Here is an 18,673-nt window from a genome sequence, read left to right on the forward strand (position 1 = left end):
CACACACACACACACACACATGCACGCATGCACCCATGCACGCACGCGCGCACGCACACACACACACACACACACACACACACACACACACACACACACACACACACACACACACACACACACACACACACACACACACACACACACACACACAGCAGCAAACTTGCACACATGCTCCAAAATGATGCCAGAGAAACATGTTTCAAGGAAATGATATTGAACAAGCTAGGCAGTTCAATATCAGCAGCCTTGCTGCATGTTCATATGCTTATTACACATTACTTAGCTAAGAAATCAACAATTTGACACACAATATAACAACAAAAGACTTTTATTCATGTTGTCTGTCTTCTAGTGCAAACACAACGGCTCACAAAACTAATAGAAAGTGCTGGTCAACATCATTCTGTTACTGATGTTGTGTTGTGTTGTGTTTTTCTCACCTTGAATGTTTTTGAAACATTCTGTTTCATTCTGTTGGATACAGCAAAATCCAAGCACCGCAGATCAATATGATCCAGGTGCTCACTGCTCAGTCTACTCTCTCTCTCTCTCTCCTGTAATTGACCTTGACAGCAGGCTGACCAGATCCCAGTCTGATCCTAATGGAATGCTGCAACAACGTGGAATGATGTTTATCTGTATGTGTTTGCTAGTACACAGTATGGATGTATTGGTGCACTGCATGCTAGGGGTGAATGCTTACTTTTGTCTTTCTGTGTGTGTGTGCGTGTGTGCGTGCGTGCGTGCGTGCGTGCGTGCGTGCGTGCACAGTGGATGCTGCAGCAGAGGGGGTTGACAGCAGTGATCTCTGCATTTGATATATCTTCATTTCATTGAGGTCCCGTTAAGAGAAACAGTGGTGCCCTTTGGTTTTCTAGAGTGATAAAAAAATTATATATACATCATTTATTACACAACATTTATTGTTCACATTTCACAGTATTCACAGTATTTCAAGTCAGTATTCACTGAAAGTTTTGTATGATGTGCTTTTTTTTTTAGCTATATTGATAACATAAATTTAGGATTATAGTACTATAATAACTAGCAGCAGTATTGGAGTTTTGTGTCCAAAAACCTTGAACAAAAACACAAACAAGTCCTAAAATATCTGTGCTCATATCCTTGCTATATATGCAGCTTTATGTGGTCATCAATACTTTGTTTTCCAGTATGTTGTTGCATTTCAAATCACATCTCTCTTACAGTATATTTCTCATTCTTTGTATGGAAACTTTAAATGAAACGGATGCTTCGAAAGTAAAAGAAGAAGTTTATCTTCATGTGTTTACCCTCTCCGAGTGTATAAATGTGCACAGATACAGTGTATACTGTATACTGTATGTGAAGAATAGCTGTCACGTTGTACTAACCTGTCCATGGCCCCCAGCAGGACTCTGCCTCTCCCCTCCTGCTTGTGGGAGCTCACTGTTAGAACGCTCCCCTCACTCTCCAGAAAGTATTTGGGAAATAGACTGCATTCATCAAATGCTGCCTTCAGTGGCAGTGCTGCTGAGACAGACAGACAGACAGACAGACAGACAGACAGACAGACAGACAGACAGACAGACAGACAGACAGACAGACAGACAGACAGACAGACAGACAGACAGACAGACAGACAGACAGACAGACAGACAGACAGACAGACAGACAGACAGACAGACAGACAGACAGACAGACAGACAGACAGACAGACAGACAGACAGACAGACAGACAGACAGACAGACAGACAGACAGACAGACAGACAGACAGACAGACAGACAGACAGACAGACAGACAGACAGACAGACAGACAGACAGACAGACAGACAGACAGACAGACAGACAGACAGACAGACAGACAGACAATAAAGACCGATAAAACGGAACAATGCTGTGTGACGGATGGACAGACTGATTCATATAAATTGTAGATACTGTAGGCCAGAATGTCCATAGTCCGTCCTGGGGCCGATCGGAGCATGAGGGCAGATTCTATATGGTCTGCGGCTTCCTTCCTAAAATGTATTATTTATACTTTCCACCACTATAGTCATGTGAAATTCATACACTGACATTTCTGAGGGGTTTGACATAAACCTGGGTTTTTCTCAGTGGAATTTGTAAGGATTCCTATTCCTAACTGCTTGTTCCTTGTGCTGTTTTCATCCAAGATGTTAAAGAAAGGATTTTTTTTTTTTTTTTATTAAAGAGTTTGAGATTTTCACACCCGGTTACATTATTGTGGACTGTAAAAACAAAAGTCTGAAAAAGGATTCATTTGTTTTGTTCACCACATACATTTGGCTACACTGCCAAAAAAGACCATAGATATTGCGGTGCAATGCGGTTTATTGTTTATTGTAAATAAAATTGTTGTAGTGCAATGCATTTCTTTGTGCCTTTATGGTCCAACGGTCATGAGCAGTGTTGGGGTAAACAGCGTTACAAGTAACAACGTTACTGTAACAGAATTTGTATTTGTGGTGATTGCGTACTCGTTCTACCGTATTCAAGAGGTCACCACTTTTGGTGTGACACACGGCTGTAATGGTCTTGTTTACGTTCATGGCAGAGATTGAGAGAAGACAGAGAGCTTATCCTTTAGTAAGGCCGTGGAAGACTTTTTGGGATTTATTGGCAAAAGGAGGAGAACGTCAATGCAAATTAGCATCGGCAAAGCCCTCTTGATTTTATGTATAGGCTACCAAAATTCCTCGCAGGTGGGTTTTAAGTTGTTTATTTTCTAAGGTAATCCTGTAACGTTACAGAATACCTTTTAATGGCGGTAATCCTGTAACGTAACAAGTTACTGTTAAAAGTAATGTTTCCCAACACTGGACATGAGATGCAGTACTACTACTATATTTCCTCATGGTATTGAGCCCCTCTGAATTTTGAGACACCCCTGTTTTAACCTCTTAAACCCCAGGGGGTCCAGGAGGGAACAGATTTATAGTGATATATTTGACTATACGTAAACCTTTGGATAGGCCTGTGTGTGTGTGTGTGTGTGTGTGTGTGTGTGTGTGTGTGTGTGGGTTTGTGTGTGGGTGCGCGGGTGCGCGCGTGCGTGTGTACCTCCTCCACTGGGTGTGGTGGTGCATGCAGGACTGGGGTCTTGTCTCTTGTTGAAGTAGCGCTGAGGGTGGGTCACAAAGTCTGGCCTGGATAACTGGCCAACAGACTGCAGGTCCTCCACATGCAGGCCACTGAATGTACCTGAGCGTGGGCACGCACACACACGAACACGCATGCGCACGCACACACACGGACATGCACGCGCACGCACACACACGAACATGCAAGTGTTTAAAGTAGGCTACAGACGACAGTAAGCTATAATAGTATCTCAAACCCTTCTCCTGGGTACATTTTCATAAAAGGGAAGCGTATTGGTAAGGGTGTGATATTTTATTCCCCCCTTTTGGCCCATTGTTTTTGTTTAGTCAGGTAGTTTATATTGTAATTTCTGTTTGTAGTTTAGAGACTAGTTTTTTCCTTTTCAGGTAGGGTTGGGGTTCTGTTGGTAGTTTTGGCCTTGGCCACCCTGACGTCTCATATGCTTGCCCTATCGGCTGTAAAGCAAATGTTTCTCAATACATATAGGCTACACATTTTTTTGTTACCCATTTGTGATCCTTGATAGCCACATATCAAGGTCAAGGTCAAGGTAAACTTTATTGTCCACAAGGGAAATTTGTCTTGGGCTTTCACCCCTGCTGCAGCCACACACAAAACATTAATGACAAACAAAATACATAACAGAGGGAGACACAACATTACGCAGTGCACACATAGTGTGAATAATCTAACCTCTTACAGTCACTGTTTCAGAGCCTCGTTCAACATTTCACTTTGGTTCTTTGTACCTTCTCCCAGAGGGCAGAATTACAAACTCTCCATTTAAAACATGGGTAACTTCACTGACAATTGTTTTAGCCTGTTTTAATGTAGCCTGCTCATAAATAGACTGCAGTGAGGGGAGTTGTCTTACCCCTATGATCTTCCCTGCAGTTTGCACCAATCTGAACAATTTGGACCTCAGTTGCACTGAGAGATTACCGAACCAAACTGTGATACCAAGTCTGACCAGGCTTTCCAAGACTGCTCGATAGAACACTAACATAATTGTTTGGTCAACACCATGAACCCTGAGACGCCGGAGGAAGTGCATGCAGTCTTTGCTTTAGTTTACTACAGAGACTGTCTACATGTGTGCTCCAAGTTAGTGAGTTGTCAATCCAGATGCACAAGTATTTGTATGAGGAGACCTGTGAGATGGCTGAGTCATGAATGACCACAGGCCTGTGATCACCAATACTCTTGGGGTCAAACACCATCTCCTGTGTCTTCTTAACATTAAGAACAAGGTGGTTGTCATCACACCACTTTACAAAGCTCTGTACCTCTAAAAAGTAGTCAGCTAAATCCCTATCCTTATCCAGAAGGGCTAAAATGGCAGTATCATCCGAGAATTTAATGATGTAATTATTCGGGTTGCCACTTCTACACTCATTAAAGATGGAGTGCCACAATTTTTGTATTTTTCCAGTTTTTCATGTGTCTATGTGTACAGTACCCTGGAGTCATTTTTATGTGCAATGGTGTATTAACTTTGTATTTAGGGTTTCTTCCTGGAGGCTGAACCCTTGACAGTCAAATGGGCCAATGAAATAAACAGTAATATAGTGACACTATCAGCCCCTCCCCTAACCCCTCCCCCTTTATCATACAACTACAGCTGTGGGTGCGGCTTCAGTTCAGGTGGATCACCACCCATCACCAGGCAAACCAGGCATCCTTAATAAACTGGTGGGCGTGTCCACATAAAAGCATGATTTTAACAAATACTGAATACTGTACACTTTTTGGAAAACGTTCTTCCTCCTTATATTATAATAATACCTGATGATCATGTTTTAGGGTGGAACAAAATCGTGGCACTCCATCTTTAAGTATACAGAGTAAAAAGGACAGGTGAGCTAACGCAGCCCTGAGGTGCTCCAGTACTCAGGGTTCTGCGCTCCTCTGACATAGTGACATTCACACTGACCCTTTGTGTACGTTGGATCAATATGAATAGTACCATCTAATAATAAGAGGATGGACGTTATGGTCCCTTAACCGCTTAATTGTCTCTACCAGGCCATCTACAAGAAGAAGGCGTGCATAAGCTTTGTTATTGTCCAAATGTTTCAAAAGAAAATAGTCCAAGGCCAATATGTTACTCCTTTGGAGCCTAGACCCCATATATTGTCATAAAAGGTTGTAACACACAGACCTATAGACAAACATCTAATTCTCAGTGTTAATTTAACTTTGAGAGAGAACAATTGATAAATTGAGACTGAGTTCTGTATGCATGGCCACATTCGAAAACACACCTACACACGCTATGCTGCAGATCCAAACCAAATCAGCGACCCACCAGTCTCAGGACTTGAGCCTTTATCTTTGTCTGCAACTTTTTTCTCCATCATTTTTTGATCCCATCTCTCCTCAAAGCTCCTGCCCAATATGCTGCCACCACTGGATGACGAGGCCGGAACTCCATTCCTGTAAAGACAACAAACACAGTCGTTTAAATGTACAGACAAAACCCACTGCCGACATTGTCAGCACCCATGTCAAATGTATCTCTTGAGGTTTAAATGTAACTGTTTTATCGGTTCTAGTATTCCACAGGGCTCAATTCTTGGTCTTCTATTGTTCTCCCTTTACATACTGCCGTTGGGAGAACTTATTACCAATCACGGAGTGAATTTCCATTTCTATGAAGATGATACCCAAATATATCTTTCTGTAGCTCCAGATGATCCCTGTGCTTTAGACCCGTTGTTGACTTGTCTGTCTAGCATCAAATGATGGATGAGTGAGAACTTTCTCAGGCTAAATGAGGACAGACAGACAAGACAGAAGTTCTCATAATCGGTTCTAGTGAGCAGAAATAATCAATAACTAGAAAAAGTGCCCTTCTGGGCACAGGTCTCCACCAGGAGGATAGGACTGTGTGAGATGTTTGGCAAAATGTTTAGGAGTAATATAAACATGTTTGCCTTTGATGGCAATTGGATGACTTGAGGCATTTTGTTACAAAAATGTGTTTTTCAAAAATCAACCTGTTGGTGGCGCTATAACAGGCCAATGTGAAAAGGGTGGGATATATTCCTCAGCCTAGTAAGAAAATGTGTGAAAGATTTCACGTAAATTGCATGCTGCGTTCATGATTTGAGGCTTTTGTTCAAATTATAGCCAATTAGGATGGAATATGAAATATCGGACAGATCCGACTTGAGCACATGACCATAGAGATACTGTGTAACGATTTGTGAGATTTTTGGACAGAATCTGGAGGAGTAATATCAAAAAATGTGTTTTACAAAAGTCGGCCTCCTGGTGGCGCTATAAAAGGCAGATGCGGAAAATGCAGGTCAGAGGTTTGTCCTTGGCCTCTATGGAGTGTGCATGCAACGTTTCACGCAGATCGGTGCAGTTTTAGGTAAAAATGTAAAAAGCTGCCTCATGGTGGCGCTATAACAGGCCGTTCTGGAAAATGCGGGGCAGAGGTTCATCGTTGGCATCCAGGAGTGTGTGTGCAAAGTTTGGCATCGACCGGGTTAACGGTGCCGGAGATTAGCTGTACACAGACGGACGGAAGGAAGGACGGACGGACACACACACACACGGACGGAGTGCAAAACATACTCTCTCCCCATGCCTTCGGCCTGGTGGAGACAATAAGCAGACTTGGCAACCTGACTGTAGAAAGTAACAGTACAGTAAAGATTCTGAATTGACTTTTAATTCACACATTAATCATTACCAAGATTGCCTTTTTAGTGTGGTTGCCCTAACAGGGCAACCAGACTATTGCAATTGTAACACTTTATTATTCCATTGGATTAGTCTTTTTTTTGATTCGCTACTCCTCCCACAGTTTTGACTGTACGCACTTGAGCCATATCTCAAATTGACCGGCTTCATCGGGAAGGATGTGCTTGTATTTTTTTAAGAGAAATGTTGTATAGTTTAATTGATATTAATTTATTAGTGAATAGAATTTCCCCATTGACATGAATGGGAAAATGCGATTTTTCGTATTTTCTCACATTCAAGTATTTTTTCCTCAGAGACTGTAAGCACTAAAGTTACAAAACTTGGAGGGTAGGTTCATAATAATTACTAAAATTAATCAACTTATAATGTTATCGGTCGGCCTCATGGTGGCGCTATAACAGCCAACTTTACGTTTTGGCTTATAACTCGTGAATCGTAGGTCGTAAAATCAAATAGTTTTTTTCCCTGGCTTCCTTGGGTCATGACGCATCTCCCCATATAGGCCACGCCCATTTGCGTCATGATAGATTTTCCGCCATTTTGAATTTTATCCAAAACACACTTTTTGCTGCTCCTTCTACAGATTTTGTCCAAATCTCACAAAAATCAGCACACATGATCTCTGGACCTATCCGATTAAAACACCATCGGCAGAATTTTGGTAGTGCGTATCGTTCGGCCGTAATCGTCGTCCGAAATTAGTAGGAGGGGCCTATATCACAAAAAATGCCATAAATCACGAACGGAATGTCCAATCCATCCCAAATTTGAATCACATGTCGCGGGTGGTTCATTCAACCAAGTTCCAAAAGCAATTCCATTTTCATCCATAGGGGGCGCCGCAAATGCGAGAAATGTAACCGTTTGTCGCAAAAACATGATTTTTGGGGGATAAATCCCCTCCGAATTACTTACGCATGATCGCAGGGGTGACGTGACATTGTAATTGGCTGGCAATATCAGTGGGAGGGGCACATGTAAGCCACTGCGGCAACCACACTTTGCAATTTTTTAAAATTGCGACCTTTCTAGTTTCACCTTGAGAGAACATACTCCAGTTTTAGCTTCACTGCATTGGCTTCCGGTTGTTTTTAGGATTGATTTTAGGATTGATTAAAATTATTTTACTTTTTTATAAAGCTCTCAATGGTCTTGCACATTCCTACCTACATGACTGCCTGCCTAAATATGTCCCAAACCGCCCCCTCAGGTCTTCCTGCACTGCTGGCCTGCTCGCTGTGCCTAAAAAAATGGCAACTAAAAACACGGTGAAGCAGCTTTCTACTTCTACGGGCCGACACCGTGGAACAAACTCCCACTATACCTTCGACAGGCAGCCAATGTAGACACTTTTAAAGCACAGCTCAAGACCTACTTCTACACTATTGTTATATATTAATTGATCTTTTAAATTCCTTGTTATTCATGTGCTCACTATTGCATTACTACTATTATTTTAATGTTTTATGCCTATGTTTTATGCCTACAAATAAAGTTGTATTATTATTATTATTATTATTATTATTATTATTATTATTATTATTATTATTATTATTATTATTATTATTATTATTATTATAATCATCATCGCTGGGATTGTGGGATCGTGTTTCAGGCTTCACTGCCTATATGTTTTAAGTTACCTTTGAACAGCCACTGCATCTGCGCCGACCGCTGAGTTGCTTGTAATCCACTTTAAAACGGTGTAATCGCTATCGCTTAGTGTTGAAAAATATTCCAAAGTGGCGATCACAACAACAGAGTGGACGAGGAAGCGCACCGCTCCACTCCACCCCCTCCATTGTAATGAATAGGGACTCAATTTCCCTTAAAACTAATCAATACACTAATGGACAGGAATTTACGCAATTGGATGACATTTGTCATTGGTATATGACACATAAGGTAGTCATGGAAGGAGGTACTGTAGGTCCCGCACACCATTCTTTTGGTAAAGAATTACTTTATTGAACAAACGACAGCGTTTCGATCTTGATAGATCTTCGTCAGGTCTCTAATCGGCTACGCCCGAATCCCACCCACGCTTGTACGTATCCTTGTCACAGCTCAGGCTTACCCCCTCACACACTCACACGCACGCACACACACACACACACACACACACACACACACACACACACACACACACACACACACACACACACACACACACACACACACACACACACACACACACACACACACACACACACAACAGCTGCCAATTAGGAAATAAATCAACTGTCTTAAACAGCAGCAGTTGTCAAAGTCAGAGCCACTTTGAACCAGCGAGACTGTAAGGCAATGAAAAGAGCTTGAATGTGAATAGTGTAATTTTAAACCCATTCACCTGGACGGAGCTTCTTCTTTATCCCCTCTGGGCTCTTCTCCTCCTGCTGCTTTTCTCTCCAGCTGTGTGTGCTCGTCGACTGGGTCACCCAGGTGGTCACCACGAGAGGATACTGACTCTGGGTCAGCCAGGTGGTCACCACGAGAGGATACTGACTCTGGGTCAGCCAGGGGGTCACCCCGAGAGGATACTGACTCTGGGTCAGCCTGAGAGGATACTGACTCTGGGTCAGCCAGGGGGTCAGCCAGGGGGTCAGCCAGGGGGTCACCCTGAGAGGACACTGACTCTGGGTCAGCCAGGGGGGCACCCTGAGAGGATACTGACTCTGGGTCAGCCAGGGGGGCACCCTGAGAGGACACTGACTCTGGCTGTCTGGAGGTTGTGTCTTCTCTCCCATGCTGCTCCTGTTCTGGATGAGGAGGCTCACACGTCTCCAGGCGCCAGTGGTCCTCCTACAGACAACAGCAAAAAAAGTCCAACTATAACAAACGTGACTTTGTGTACAGAGTAGACAGCAATTGGTTTGAAATTGGAACCGACGGCTAGTTTGCGATAACATGTGAGCCAAGGAGGTAAATGTATTCCCTCAGCAACAGCACCAACAATGTGCCCTTGAGCAGAAGGCTCCAGTTGTGCAGCAGGGCAGTGCTCAGGATGAACTGTGTGCATGAATGTACTGTAATACATCATCAGAGAAGGCTGTGAATACAAATGTGTTTTCAGGCTATTTGAATAAGGTTTAAGTATTTATGAGGCTGAATTCACCCAAGAGGCACACTTTACACTATGTGGATTCAACCTCTACAGTCCAATAAAAACATTAAATGCAAGGAGTGGGGTTAAAGAAGGTTATTCTTTATACACTATTGAGTTATTTCTTAACAGGATATGGCAAAACAAACAAACAAAACTAAATCAAACACCATGATTAAGACACGAGAATAGACTGGGAGGCATAAATTCAGCCAGGCAGGTGATAACTTTATATAATTGCCAACGGCAAAGGCAGCGCACTGTAAAAGTAGGACAGCCAGTGTTATCTTGCAAAGTAAGGAAACGTAGAAGCATGCACCCCAATCCTGAAACTGTGTCGGGAGCACAGTTGAGCCAACAACAAATCCATTTGAGCTAAAAGCCATAATCACCACTGATAATGGCTTTTAGCAGAAACAAGTTTGTTGTTGCCCTTAGTAAATAGAAGACTACCGATCCATTAGTGTTAAGCTATTCAGTTTGTTTTGATCTTGCAAAGTAGTGCCTCATGTCTGTATGCATGTGTGTGAATATTTACACTACATTATGTATGTGCAGTACATGCAGCATACATATATGCATAGAGCAGCTTTTTGTATGTGTCAATGCAGTATGTGTGTGGGCCTCATGTTTGTGTGTGGAAGTGTGCGTGTGTGCGTGCATAATACAGAGTTCAGAGCAGGAGGACCAGTGGCCTTCAGTCAGGGCCTCAGGCAAGTTGAAATGAAACTGTGGGCATGCAGGCACTGCTGCAGGCTCATTTAATATAGGCCTGCTTAGACGTAAAACACATCGGCGGCTACAGTAAGTGTGGCTTGATGCATGATGCTGATTATTTTTGTCAAGAAACATAATCCCGCCAGCAGACTGGGGGTTTGGGTGGTACCAGAGCCTGCATGGATTGCAGCACAGCACGTGATCTAAGGCCTTTACCTTGATAGTCTGAATCAAGGACAATATCGTTGCTGTCGGGTGGAGAGCTTGTATGTCCAAAACTGTTACTTTTCAGGAAATGGGGGAAAAAAGAACCTGTGTTCTAATGAAGCCAATGTTATTGGCTGGGTTTCCCGAATGCATTTAGTGTAAGACTTGTAGTGCCGCACATGCTCAGATGCCCTCTAGGCCGCACACAGAAGCCTGTGAACATAGACATTCCGTGCATAGATGTGCCATGCAATGGTAGGCTGCAGGTCTACCATTCTGAAATTTAATTTAATAATATTTGGACTGCTGGACAGCTGACAGTAGGCTCTCTTTAATCTTAAAAAATATTATATATATACATAAATATAATAAATAGATCAGCTATTTTTGCTACATTTGCTTGACACTATCATGTGACAAAATGGAACACATAGCGTGCTTATGCTTGTATGCTTTTTTGGAACCTTGCCCCCATGACAGCAGCGTATCTGTTAAATATCGTCTCTGTTGGGTGGAAACCTTATATGTCCAAAGCAGTTACTTTTCAGGATTCAAATAAAATGACAAAAGTAGCAGATCTACAAGCTCAAAATGTGCTGCGTCACGCCACGTTTCGACCTTGTGGATCTGCAACGACATACAACACTCAGAAGAACAGTGAGAACAGAAGTTCATTGTGTGTAATCTAAACTAATGCTCCGGTCATGCAGCATCAGCACAGCAATCATAGTCAAATAATGAATAATTAACGGGCCACAGATGTTGTGTCAGAAGGACACAGTTAGCATTGTGCTTTATGAGTAGCCACCTCATTCACACTGCTCCGCTGATCTACGACATTACTGCATGTTGCACTGTGATACATTTTTTATTTTAAATCTTTCAGCTATTTTCAGCTATTTCCAATGCTGTCCCACTCCTAAAGGTTTGATATCCTTACAACGTAGGCCTATAGTTGTGTGTGTGTGTGTGTGTGTGTGTGTGTGTGTGTGTGTGTGTGTGTGTGTGTGTGTGTGTGTGTGTGTGTGTGTGTGTGTGTGTGTGTGTGTGTGTGTGTGTGTGTGTGTGTGTGTGTGTGTGTGTGTGTGTCAGCGTGTATGTGTGTCAGTATGTGCGTTGGTGCACCTGTCCAAATATTCCAACAGTGTCTCCAGGTAAGTAGCTGAGAGCCACGCTGCAGTCTGTGGATGCAGAGAGGAGGAGGAGCCTGTTGCCATGGATACACGTCTCCAGGTGGGTCACACGGTCCAGGTGGGGGCGGAGACTACGGATCAGAGCGGGAGGTACATTGGCCACTCCCCCACATGGCTGGAGGCAGTAATCCTGACAAGACAGAGAATGGAAACATGAATTGCTGCCCGGGGGTGGAAAGGAAGCGCGGTATGCTAGGTCTTGTCGTGACATGTCTTGTGACGAAGTATAAAATAGGGCATTCAAATAGGCCTATGAGAAAACATAAAAAGTTGAAATGTGAAGATCTTTTCTGATTTTATTTTTTATTTTATTTTTTCTACCACAGGTTGTTGGATATAATCAGATTACGGTATAAAAAAAGAAAGGAAAAAAAACACTGGTCCGAAATTCTCCTTTAATGATCAACCTGGAATGGTCTTCTTCAGGGATTCTTCTTCAGACCATTCCAGGTCGAAAGGTTGGTTATCATTATATTAATATGCTGCATCATGGCATCATGTAGTGTGATGTGTGCAGCCTTTTAGACTTCTGCACCAAGGTCAGCAGCACCTCAAATACCCCTTCTCCTGTTTGTTTGGCAATTGTTTTAGTAACAGTGGACTGAGTGGAGTGAAAAGTACATTTGCCTCAGAAATATATAGCTCAGTATTTAGTAATGGAAATGGAAATACTTAAATAAAGCAAAGGAACCTCAAAATGGTACTGTACTGCTCTCTCTCTCTCTCTCTCTCTCTCTCTCTCTCTCTCTCTCTCTCTCTCTCTCTCACATACTTTAACAGAGCAATCAATCAATTAATAAATCATAATAAAATGTATTTGCATAAATGGCAATGCTGTTTGTGGAGTCCAAATTGGAATTGTTAAGGCGTTTAACGTGAACTTCTTCCACTGGTTGTCAAGGTGGGGTCTGTGGACCCCCAGGGGTCCTTGAGGGTGTTCCACGGGGTCCCCAGCAAAATTTGAAAGAGTTTAACCCATTCTGGACGGGAATTATGTTATACTTTAGCTATTTTTGTGAAAGTGAATATGTGGCGCAAAACAAAAAAACGTTTTTAACTCAAATCTGGAACAACATATTTTGAGATTGGGGTTCGCGGTCAATTACATGTAATGCTGGGGGTCTTTGACAAGAAATAGTTTGAGAAGCACTGATACAGAAAAATAGTTTTTTCTGAAAACTCTCGATTATTTAGAAGTCATTCTTTTGTAGAATCAGTTCTCAGATCTAAATGGGTTAAACACACGTTTTTGGGTATCTTCAAAAATGTTTGACAAATGTTGAAGAAATCCTTTCAAATGGGTGTCTGTGACCAAATCAAGTTGGGGGTCAACTACTGTCTTACACAGCAGCACACACCGACCTGTATATCCCAGACGTTCAGCCGTCCCTTCACATCAGCAGTGATGAGGTATGTTCCACAGGGGCTGACGCACATGATGACTGAGCCCAGGTGTGTGTCATGGGCTGTGAACTGTCCCAGTAGAGTGCTGCGCGCCGTGTTCCAAAACCGCACCGTGCCCCAACCTCCACACGACGCTAGATCTGCACCACCTGCACTCAGAGTAAGACCCATCACCCATGAGATGACATATTATCTTCTTATTGCACTTTGACTTTTTGTTTTGTTTTTGGCTTTTCTGCCTTTATTGATAGACAAGTGAAAACGGACAGGAAAGAGGGAGAGAGAGAAGGGGAGAGACACGCAGCAAAGGTCGTCATGAACGGGACTCGAACACGCAATGCGCTGTCAGGCCAAAGCCTATAACGTGACATGCAGATGGTTTATTGTACTACACTGTATTGTTTTGTTTTTAATTGATGAATTAGTTGTTCATTTGTGAGTAGATAATAGGCAATAACAGATCAAATCAAAATGATGATACATCAAATAAAAGTTCTCTCATAAAAACTATTTCAATACAATTAACAAATGAAAACAATAACTGCAAATAAGGAATCTGCTGCAACGGAACTGCAGCGAGTATACGCAAACAATTTACCAAAGAGATGAGTCATTGCTAACGTGGAACTTGGCAAGTTCTTCTCCAGCCATGCATGATGCATGAATCTCATGAGAAATTCAACTCAAAAAGAGATACATGTACTGAATCAAACATTTGGTTATGGGCTGAAATGTGTTATTATCCCGCTGCCAGAATCAGAATAGGGTTGACGTGGTGTCTGGTTGCTAGGGCCGAGCTTACCAGCACTCCACTTGCCTTCACACTTCCACAGACTATTCATAAGTACTCTGCCAAGGTTCTAGGCTTATTATCCCAACCTCAGTGTTTTCACATAATTGTACAGTTAATATAAAACACATTATTCAGGCACATTTCAGCCACCTCTTTTTTTCCTGTGGTGCTAAAGCGAGACCAGCTGCAGGCCAGTCGAGCTTCTAGTTATTATTATCATTATTGTCTCGAAGGCGAGGCCAAAGTGATGTTTTCGCCCCTGTCCTTTCAGACTCCCTGAAGGCCAGAGAAGAACCTCTGCCCCAAATCACATCGGCCTGTTATAGCGCCCGTAGGAGGTAGATTTTTGCAAAACACTTTTTTTTGTATTACTCCTACAGATTTTGTCCAAACATCACACACATCTGTATACATGATCGCTAATAGTCCTGTGATCAAGACAGAACCATCCATTTTTCATATTCCATCTGGCTTTTAAAGTTTGTGGGGCCGTTTGGAACAAAATGTCCAAACTTTGCTGGACCAAAATAAGCTACCTGGCCTGATGGAGACCTGTGCTCCGAGGAGCCCAGTGTTCTACTTATTGTTCTTTTTACTTTTTCTCCCGTTATGCCAATTAACCCTCAGACACGTTTCTGTGATGTCAGTGCTGTTGTACCCTATACTAGCTCACCTGCCACTGAGGAGGCTCCACCGAGAGGACGTACTGTAGTGCCTCCATCCTACTCCTCCCATTCAATACCCCTCACAGATTGTGAGGGGTCTGAGGGGCACTGCCCCAGCTAAAGATCCCCCTCCCCAGCCGGCTTCTCTCTCCGCAACACTAGCAATTGTGTTTGTGTAGAGTCTGTAGGCGCTCGCTCGGCAAGCCGGAAGCACTGCAATGGACAGGTACATAAGTACTGCGCCACCCGAGCACATGGGCTGAAGTGATTAACCACCATATGTTATAATCAATCGCACGGCAGTGTCGTGTGGCAGTAGTGCTGTGTGGCAGTTTTTACTCTTTCTCCCTCTCTTTTTGTATATGTTTCAACCATAATGACATGGCCAAAATAAGGATGCCATCACCTGTTCCTGGATGTAGTGCTATAAGTAATGCCGACATGAAAAGTACAGTATGATGAGCTTACTGTACCTGTTGCTGTGGTCATAGCCGTGCGTCCTGGGATGAAGAACAGTCTGGTAACAGCATCACGGCTCTCTGAGTACATCTGGCCACTCAATCCACACTGGGACACAGAGAGAGGACCTACATTACACTGGGACACAGAGAGAGGACCTACATTACACTGGGACACAGGGAGAGGACCTACATTACACTGGGACACAGGGAGAGGACCTACATTACACTGGGACACAGGGAGAGGACCTACATTACACTGGGACACAGGGAGAGGACCTACATTACACTGGGACACAGGGAGAGGACCTACATTACACTGGGACACAGGGAGAGGACCTACATTACACTGGGACACAGGGAGAGGACCTACATTACACTGGGACACAGGGAGAGGACCTACATTACACTGGGACACAGGGAGAGGACCTACATTACACTGGGACACAGGGAGAGGACCTACATTACACTGGGACACAGGGAGAGGACCTACATTACACTGGGACACAGGGAGAGGACCTACATTACACTGGGACACAGGGAGAGGACCTACATTACACTGGGACACAGGGAGAGGACCTACATTACACTGGGACACAGGGAGAGGACCTACATTACACTGGGACACAGGGAGAGGACCTACATTACACTGGGACACAGGGAGAGGACCTACATTACACTGGGACACAGGGAGAGGACCTACATTACACTGGGACACAGGGAGAGGACCTACATTACACTGGGACACAGGGAGAGGACCTACATTACACTGGGACACAGGGAGAGGACCTGCATTACACTGGGACACAGGGAGAGGACCTACATTACACTGGGACACAGGGAGAGGACCTACATTACACTGGGACACAGGGAGAGGACCTACATTACACTGGGACACAGGGAGAGGACCTACATTACACTGGGACACAGGGAGAGGACCTACATTACACTGGGACACATGTAGGGAGAGGACCTACATTACACTGGGACACAGGGAGAGGACCTACATTACACTGGGACACAGGGAGAGGACCTACATTACACTGGGACACAGGGAGAGGACCTGCATTACACTGGGACACATGTAGGGAGAGGACCTACATTACACTGGGACACAGGGAGAGGACCTACATTACACTGGGACACAGGGAGAGGACCTACATTACACTGGGACACAGGGAGAGGACCTACATTACACTGGGACACAGGGAGAGGACCTGCATTACACTGGGACACAGGGAGAGGACCTACATTACACTGGGACACAGGGAGAGGACCTACATTACACTGGGACACAGGGAGAGGACCTACATTACACTGGGACACAGGGAGAGGACCTACATTACACTGGGACACAGGGAGAGGACCTACATTACACTGGGACACATGTAGGGAGAGGACCTACATTACACTGGGACACAGGGAGAGGACCTACATTACACTGGGACACAGGGAGAGGACCTACATTACACTGGGACACAGGGAGAGGACCTGCATTACACTGGGACACAGGGAGAGGACCTGCATTACACTGGGACACATGTAGGGAGAGGACCTACATTACACTGGGACACAGGGAGAGGACCTACATTACACTGGGACACATGTAGGGAGAGGACCTACATTACACTGGGACACAGGGAGAGGACCTACATTACACTGGGACACAGGGAGAGGACCTACATTACACTGGGACACATGTAGGGAGAGGACCTACATTAACACATTCACATGCAGGCCTACAGTACATCGTTGCTGTCGGGCAGAAACCTCTTATCTCTATACACTTTCTGTGTTCCGTAAATTAATGACCTTTGTGATCACGCAAAAAACATAAAAAGTAGAATATCCACAAGCTCGAAACATGGTGCAAAGTGTCACATTTTGAGCTTGTAGATATTTTTTCTTTTTTATCCTGAAAAGTAACAGTTTTGGACATATTTCCACCCGACAGAGACGATATGTGAAGAGCTGAAGGATGGGAAGAAAAACTATTTCCTAAATGAATTATCAAACGATCAAAACACCAATATAAGTTACTGGCAGAGGATCATTTCTGTATTAACCCTGTCTGATCTTTATTGATAGGTTGGGGGAGACATACTGTAGCTTTATACTTTAAACAAAAATGTTGATCACATTTGTATTTCTGAAACAAGTAGAATCACCAATGCACATAAGAGGCCAAAACAGGGACAGAAGAGAAACTAGAAAGATGCAATTCTGGAGTGTGGTTGCCGCAATCTCAAATATAGGCCCCATCCCACAAATTGTGCTAGCCAATTACAATGTCACATCACCCCTGTGATCATGTGTAAGTATTTTGGAGGGGATTTATCTTCCCAAAATCATGTTTTTGCAACATTTTTCGCATGTGCGGCGCCCCCTATGGATGAAAATGGAATTTATTTTGGCTCTGTGTTGATGCAATCACCCACAACATGTGATTCAAATTTGGGGTGGATTGGACGTTTGGTTCGTGGGGCATTTTTCGTAAAATAGGCCCCTCCCTCTAACTTTGGAAGCCGATCAAAATTCTGCCTGTGGTGTTTTCTCGGATAGGTCCGGAGATCATGTGTGCCGAGTTCTGTGAGATCTGGACAAAATCTGTAGGAGGAGGAGCAAAAAGTGTTTTTAAGAAAATGGTGGAAAATCTATCCTGACGGAAATGGGCGGGGCCTATATAGGGAGATGCGTCGTGACCCAAGTCATTGTGTGTCCTTACGGGTGTGTGACCTTGCTGAGTTGCGTGTTTGCTGTGCTGGTCGTGCGTCCCTAGTTTTCTAAGGACATTTTCTGTGCTGTTATTCCACACTGTGATCTCTCCGTCGCAGCTTCCTGTACAGAGGGGAAACAGAAGCGAACCAGAGGCCTGTGTCAAACTCAAACGGACCATTACTTTTTGCTTCATAAACTAAGCCTTAGTCACTGATGTACCATGAGTGGAAGACATGTCTAATTATAAGAATAGAAAACATGCTCTTTATAATCATCAATTTATATAGCATCAGTCATATGTTGTAGTTGTACATACTGTAATCGTAGACCATCCATACCGTTTACATTTTCTTCAAAGTCAATACCAAACTTGCATGCATAATATAGTCCATGTTCACCAAAACATTTAAGAAGACACAAAGGATGCATAGTGTTCAACATTCACTACCAATACTACTAATTTGTCTCACCATACATCAATCATTTTCAGTTAGACTTTTCAAATCTAGCCTCCCTTTTATATTGCATAAAAAAGCAGCAATAACATAACATAAGACTAGAAATGGAATATGATGAATCTAAGATAAA

At 43.5% G+C, this 18,673-nt stretch overlaps 1 protein-coding gene across 1 annotated transcript in view; it reads right to left on the reverse strand.

Annotated features, from left to right (window-relative positions):
• Positions 1 to 383: 383 nt before the first annotated feature.
• Positions 384 to 18,673, reverse strand: part of LOC306932112 (cilia- and flagella-associated protein 337-like) — a 47,602-nt gene continuing 29,312 nt past the window's right edge. The window contains exons 12-20 of the mRNA XM_079513814.1: positions 18,104 to 18,205; positions 15,383 to 15,496; positions 13,410 to 13,600; positions 11,980 to 12,177; positions 9,178 to 9,629; positions 5,419 to 5,546; positions 3,069 to 3,209; positions 1,377 to 1,512; positions 384 to 877 (exon numbers count right to left, since the gene is read on the reverse strand). Coding sequence (XP_079369940.1) covers positions 829 to 877; positions 1,377 to 1,512; positions 3,069 to 3,209; positions 5,419 to 5,546; positions 9,178 to 9,629; positions 11,980 to 12,177; positions 13,410 to 13,600; positions 15,383 to 15,496; positions 18,104 to 18,205 — 1,511 coding nt within the window. The 3' untranslated portion in view covers positions 384 to 828. The remainder of the gene's footprint in view (positions 878 to 1,376; positions 1,513 to 3,068; positions 3,210 to 5,418; positions 5,547 to 9,177; positions 9,630 to 11,979; positions 12,178 to 13,409; positions 13,601 to 15,382; positions 15,497 to 18,103; positions 18,206 to 18,673) is intronic.

The sequence above is a fragment of the Electrona antarctica genome (genome assembly GCF_951216825.1).
Source record: "Electrona antarctica genome assembly, chromosome: 11".
In the NCBI taxonomy this organism is placed as follows: domain Eukaryota; kingdom Metazoa; phylum Chordata; class Actinopteri; order Myctophiformes; family Myctophidae; genus Electrona; species Electrona antarctica.